General features: G+C 35.7%; 1 protein-coding gene across 1 annotated transcript; it reads right to left on the bottom strand.

The window, feature by feature from the left end:
- Nucleotides 1–971: 971 nt before the first annotated feature.
- LOC107685775 (cytosolic 5'-nucleotidase 1A-like) lies at nucleotides 972–5649 on the bottom strand. Its single transcript, XM_016482492.1, has 6 exons — nucleotides 5450–5649; nucleotides 5176–5343; nucleotides 4226–4355; nucleotides 3873–3995; nucleotides 3472–3656; nucleotides 972–1732 (listed from the first exon to the last, which is right to left on the bottom strand). Exons 1-6 carry the CDS (start codon nucleotides 5570–5572, stop codon nucleotides 1367–1369), a joined length of 1095 nt encoding a protein of 364 aa, XP_016337978.1. The 5' UTR covers nucleotides 5573–5649; the 3' UTR covers nucleotides 972–1366.
- Nucleotides 5650–7076: the final 1427 nt, after the last annotated feature.

The raw sequence follows: 7076 nt of genomic DNA, 5'->3' as shown, positions 1-7076 counted from the left end.
TACCTGCCCGTTTCTTCTATTATTATCATGCCAAGAATTTTAGACAGCACCTTTTAAAAAAAGTGTTCAAAAAGAGTTTATTTTTGGCTTTGATAGAAATAAGAGGTGGCAGGTGAGTGCTGTAAAAAATGTACCGTATAATTTACAGGATGTTACTGGCAAAAAAGTTGCCAATAAAATCTTGTGAAAATGATGTTAATTGCTGTAAAATGGATTACAGTATAATACTGCAAAGCAAATTACAGTTAATTGCTGTATGTGAAATACAGTAATTTGTAGTATTTTTTACAGAAACATTGAATTAAACTTTTATAAAATAAAGTTTTTTTTTTTTTTTTTTAATCTAAAAACCTTTATTTATCCCAATTACAAGTCTTGAGTTCAATTTTACCTCAACCCAAAACAAAACAGCCTTAAACCAAAACAAAACCAATGTAGCATAAAATGTCACTTAGTGAAACTGCTTGATCACATTTGTAAACATACAAATGGCAGTGCATTTACATGCGGAGTTTAAGAGCTTATGTTGACATCATGTAACAACAAAATGATTATGCAATTCAGTGACATGCAACAACCTTAATACCAATCAATAGTGTTTCTGATCATTTTAATACAAGCAGAGACATCAACACATTATGTAACTGTCATTTGCAAAACAAGCAACATGTGGAAAGCAAATTAACCCCAGAGAACTTCGATGAAAACATAGCACCACAGTAAATGTTTACAACCATGAAGCAGCATAATGAGCAGATGATAGTCCTGAATTGCAGAGAATACTATAATAATGATAATGAAGGCCTCACTTTAATGAATTCTAAAGTGATGTACTTTCCTCCTCAAAAATAAGTGCATTTAGAACACTCAGATAATATCACTTATGAAAATCAATTGACCAAAAACATTTCAAAGTGTTTGTTTAATTTTCAAGTTTTAAAACAGCCCTTTATTAATATATAAAGCAAATCTTCTTGTTATATGAACCCCATAAAAAACAAATCTCCTCAAAATATTCCTTATAAATATAGCATCTATATAAAGACGATAGATAGATAGATAGATAGATAGATAGATAGATCTACTGTATGATAAAAGTTAAAAAATGTATCAAATCACTAAACAATAAGCCTGTGATATGTTCAATAAACTAAAAATAATTTTCCAGCATTATTGCTAATAAAACAATTTCATTAGCAAAGTTTTTGTGCGAGAAAAAATATGTATGTTCAGAAAACATACTTCTACACAGCAGTTCCTATGACATGTTTGCATCGTAAAGCAAGAGAAAGATGTCTTCATCTAAACAATATAAGCTATATAATGAACTCCCTTAGTGGCTGACCTGTAACATCATCATGATCTCTTATTTCTGCTGCTTTTCTGGTTCAATCAGCTTCCCTTTGTTATATTTCTGTCCTATCCCATATGGCACGTGGGCAGAAATAGTGCCCATCTCCTTGGCCCCCTCAATGTGGAACATCTGGTCGTCAAAGAATATGTGCGGGCGAATCTTCTGCAGCAGGGGCCCTTTAGGGGCCCCAGCAAGGAACAAAGCCTCATCGATCTCCAGGCCCCAGCTTCTGAGTGTCTTAAGCACACGGACCCCAGAGCTGGCCGCGCTTCTGGCCGTCACCAAGAAGGTGCGGATAGGGCAGTTCAGTCGCTCGTTTTTGGCGTAGAATTTCTTCTGGAGCTTCCCTAGAGCCTCCAGAAAGCACTTAAGGGGACCCTGAAGATGAATAAGAGGGGAGGTGTGTGTCAGCCAATGGGATTAGAGTGAACCTGATGATCTATTATTGGCAAGTGCTTATGCTGGAGCAACCACAGCTGCCCATTTAAGACAGAGTCTGCATTCGAAAGTTGAAAAATGCTGCCTCCACAGACAGTATATGAAGGTAGGAATCCCACAAGGCCTGTCCAAATCCCGTGATTGTGTCACATCCTGTCTACTAAGATACTTTAATCTGTCGATTTTGAATGCAGCATCGTTTCCTATGATATCCCACTATCCTGTGCATTTGATTAAAGACAGTTGAAGTCTAAAATTGTGAGGTTTGTGAGGAAAATTGAGGTAAAAAAAAGAGTCATCTGAAAGTTGCGGTCAGTGGTCAGTTTGTGTGTAAATGTATGTTTTCGAACAGCTTTTTCCATTTTTATTTCATTTGTAGTGAGAAATTAATATTGTAGTAATTATATATTTGCTTAACTATCACCAAAGCTCACTCTGGTTTGTTTTAGATCATAAGACATTTAAGGTCCGTTCACACAAAAACAATAACTAAAATAGTAACAATAATAGTTACGAAATATGCTTTTGTTTTGTTGTTCGCCACTTTAAATGCTCAAGCTCGTCAAAGCAGGATGGATTCTGATTGGCTGTCAATGTTTTTATTTTATATCAACTGGAAAAATTCATTCTCAAAGTGATTACAATTATATTTTTCCTCTGTGCCATTATCATTATAGTTGTAGCGTGGACACTGCTATTCTTTTAAATTTAGAATGATTTTTTTAAAAACGTATCTCTATCATTATTGCTATAGTGATTGTCCTTGGTGTGAACGGGCCTTTATGCTATTAGTTTCAGGAGATACTTTTGCCTTCAAATCACTGCCTGTAGTTGCATTACAAGTCAGCTTTCGACGCAGCTAGACTCTCAAGTATGTTAAAAATGACCCTATGGAGAACCATGTGGTGTTGTATAAATAGCATGTCCCTGAATCCATTAACAAAAATCCCTTGTATGGTATGTAAAGAATCTTCTTTAAAGGGCTTGCACGACTGCTCATTTTCACTAGTTGACTAGAAGTTACTGACTAGTCAAAGGGTCAATGATTAACTGTCTTTAGGAAAAGCAAAACACACTGGGTTCACTTTATTTTCATTTTTACATAATTCCAAATATATATATGGCCTTTATAGGTTACTATCGATGCGTTTAAGTCATGTTGGAAAGATTGTAATTACAAGCTGAACGCCTCCAAAAAGTTGTAATTACTAGCTGGAAACTGAACTTATTCCAAGTTAAAACTGTGTCAGTGAGAAAATATGGCAGATGCATCATCTGCACTGATGGTAAATTTCTTGAAATTAGTGAAATTAGCATTATTATTTTTTTCTTTACAAAAAAAAAAATGCAAGATTCAATTTACAGAACCTCCATAAATTTAATAAAAAAAAAAGAAATGCAATAACACACAGATGCACAACCTTGATTTATCATTTTAATCTTCCTGATTTTTTGTAGAAAATGAACATCAGCATCTTGTTCCAACCAGTGACTTGAACGCACATGACATTGTAATTACAACTTCCATAAATATGAACTTCCCAGGTGGACTGGAACACAACATACTGTTTTCTAAATTAATGTTACTCAGCTACACAAACACTGTGTATTTGAACTTCTTCTGCTGCTGTATAGAAGCAAAATAAAAGTCACTAGTCTAGTAGAAATACCTGACATACCTGTGCGAGCGGTTTATTCTCGTGTTGTTTTTCATGCTCAAAGAATGTGTCCAAGCCGTGCTGTTTCACTATGATCTCCGACTCATCAGAGAAGAGCACAGCATCTCCATCGAAAGCCACGCGCAGCTGAGTCTCAGACAGCTGAGACTCCACATCAGGCTTAAACATGATGGCTGCTGCTATTCCTATCATGGTGAATGAAACATTACAGTAGTCCCTTTACTGCAAAGCCAAAAACACTAAAGTATGAGGAACATCATTACTCTAAATGTACTGTAACTCCTTGATTAATCTTAAACAATGCAATCTAAACATGCCGTCAATTTACAAGGATAAATACTTCAGTTTAGCATGTATGCTGTAGTTGCTGCGTGTCATTTGCGTGTTTATCATCAATTTACCCTCCTCAATGGCCTCCTGGACTTTTTTGGCATCTTTGGAGAGATACAGGTTAGTCATGTAGGCCTTGAGGTAGCCAATTGGGCTCTGACCTCCAGTCATGCAGAATCGCTCTATCGTCAGATCTGTAAAAGAAGAATTTTCGTTTTACCACTCAACTACTGTCTCTTGTAGTAAAACTTCCTTGTTGTGCATTGTGCTGTGTTAAATGTTGGGTGTATTTCACAAAGGCAAACTCCTGCAAGCTTAATTGGCCAATAAACTTTCAGTTCAACTTCAGTTGTAAACTTTTAGGGGCTGCTCAGATTTATAATGTAACATCTAGACCAGAATGCAGTGAAAATGACACACCTACCATAGTGATTTATGCTGTTCATGAGTCGCACCCCAACTTGGGCGTGATTATTGGTCATGAGAACAATGTCAAACAGCTCTTCACTGTCTGGATAGAGATTCCTCAGACGTTCATTTACAGCCATTACAGCCTGTGTGAATATTACAAGGAAGAAACTCTTATTTTCATAAGCAAGCAAGCAAGTCTAGCAACATCAAGCAGCATAATGAACTGTATTTGCAGAGTTACAATTGAGCCAGAAACCTTGAACCTTCATGTTTAAGATGACCATTCCCACTATTTTATGTTAAAAAATAAGGTGGAAAGATAATAAAAATTGATTATTTAATCATGTAGGACATAGGAATGTGGTCCTGACGTGCAGCCTCCAGTAGTACAGAATAATACTATTGCAAATATAGAATGCTCCCATTATAACTTGTGCGTCTGTAGTATTGACAGCTTTATTGTTTATAATTGCGGTGTTCTATAGTGATGGGAATTCTGAATCATTTCTGTGGGAAAACGTTGGTTCCAAAGAACCGGTGATTCAGCGGTTTTATGTCATGGTGTTTGCATCATCACAACTTCCCAGTATGGCATATTACATGCTCTGCATGTTCCAATAAAGCTGGCACATGTTATGGTTTGTAAAGTTGTATTAATAAGGGTGTTTATTGTAATCTCTTGTGTCCCAGTTTGCATGTTGCAGTCATGATTCGGCTCTCAAAATGATAAAGAAGTTTAGAATGTCAGTTTAAATAACTTTTTTCATAGCAAAGTTTGAATAATATGCTTAATTAAAATGAATTGATCTGTGCTAAACATAGTTTTAGATAGTAATACTTCATTTTATATTTTACAAGTTTATAGTAATAATGTATTACTAAAATGAATAAACAAACAAATAAATAAATACATTTCAACTTAGTCTGCATATTGTATTAATTTGTGGACGATGTTATTCTCACTTTAACGAAAGGGAAAGCAGGTCCTTGTTCCAGTGGCTCATTCTCGTGCTCTTGCTGATGTTGAACATACTTCTCCAGTCCTTCTTCCTCAAATATCTTCCTTTCTGCCACCATATCAAACAAGGTGCGGGAAGAAACTGCGATAGTAACTGCATATTTCGGCTTGGGCTGTTAAAAGACACGTCCAAAAACAATGACAGTCAAACTGGCTGCAGCTAATCGTATAGCCTACAGTATGAGCATAACACCTTATTGAAATTCACTGAACACTTACGGGTCTCGGTTTTGTTGATTTTACGTTTTCAAAGGGCGCTTTAGCAGCTGCCCAGTCCTTTTCCTCTCCTGCAGCTTCCTTTTTGTCAGTTGAAGCCACTTCTGTTTGTTTTATTCCGCTCATTGTATCTTATGAACTGTAAATGGTCTGTTAATGTTAGTGTGCGTGCTTGACTTCCTATGTTGAGGCAGGGCTGGATGTCAGACATCGCGGAAATGTGAAGGGGTTGGATGCTGAGAAGGAGGCGTTCCGTTTGACGCAGGACGTGTGTGCTTTCACTCACAGCAGAGACTAGTCTGAGATCCACAGCTAGTCATTTTTGTTCACTGTAAACATGAGGGTTTTATCTCCAAGACCATGTCGCTTATTGGAATGTTGTAGTTATTAAAATAGGACAGCTTCGTTTTTTTCTGTGACCAAATTTTTGGGTGTGTAATAGAATAGAATAGAATAGAGACTTAAATATCTAGAATGTTTTTAATTATTTTCATTGTCTGACGAACACTACTGTTGATCTAATGATGGTACAAAAATGTTCTGAAGTAAATAACGTTATGTGAATCGTGACTATTCACAAGCTGTTTTACGGTATAGGCGAAATGCTTGGAAATGATATTTAAAGTTTTCAAGTCCATTCATTAGCTATTTGTAGCACGCAAGCCACTCAATAATCGCAGCTTTGTTACTAGTCTCAACCTTCTGTCAATTTGATGATAAAATACAAACAATAAATGTGTTTTTACGCTCTTTAATTTGTAGTGAGATATTTCGCCTCAGTTCAAGCGGCATATGAATCAATGATAATTCCCTCTTTAATATTTGCAGCACGAACTAAACATGAATATTTGAATGCATGCATGAAAAAAAAATCAGAACAGTTTTATACAAAACGAATGTCTCATGAAATCGATGAATCAGAGTTTAAAAAAACGTCAATAAGTCTACACTTTATTGCTGTTTTTTATGTTAAATGTGAAGGGATGCCACAGACTTCGTTTTTTCTTTTCTTTTTTTTGGCGGAGTAGCCTATGGAATTTTCATATTAACTTGACGCAATGTAACATGGTTTTATTATCGTAATTTTGACTTTATTCTTAAAATATTATGACGTTAATCTTAATTATTTCGTTATTTTTCAACGTGGCACTAAAATGCTGCCGTAGGCTATTTGTAGCTACTGAATGCAAACACAATTTTGGCACAGAGGCCCAAAAATACAAACAAAATAAATAAAAAACAAACAAAAAAGTAAAAAAAATAATGAGGGGATATTTTAATTATTTGTTAATAAACAAGTGTCTTCTGAGTCAGTGTTGCACAGATGAATTTGACGAACCTGACTCGCCATCTCCTCATTGGATAGCTGAATTCTCGTTTTTCGTTTTTTGGGGGGAAAAAAAAAACGAAAAAGGTGCCGTTTTCTCATTTTTCTACTTTCAATATTAAATAAAAAAACGAATGATCGAATGATACACGGATTGGCGCTCCTGCTCAAGACAGAGACGACAGAAAGCGCATCAGAAAGCGTTTGTTTTCCTTATTTTACAAAAGCACATGGTTTTGTTGATATTGTGAGTGCACACAAATAAAAGTAGACTTTGCAGTTCCGAATATGGTATACTCTTAC

Source organism: Sinocyclocheilus anshuiensis, unplaced genomic scaffold (assembly GCF_001515605.1).
Source record: "Sinocyclocheilus anshuiensis isolate Anshui unplaced genomic scaffold, SAMN03320099.WGS_v1.1 scaffold617, whole genome shotgun sequence".
NCBI classification, from domain to species: domain Eukaryota; kingdom Metazoa; phylum Chordata; class Actinopteri; order Cypriniformes; family Cyprinidae; genus Sinocyclocheilus; species Sinocyclocheilus anshuiensis.
Note: the sequence above shows the minus strand (reverse complement) of the source record. Positions and strands in the feature narration are given on the sequence as shown.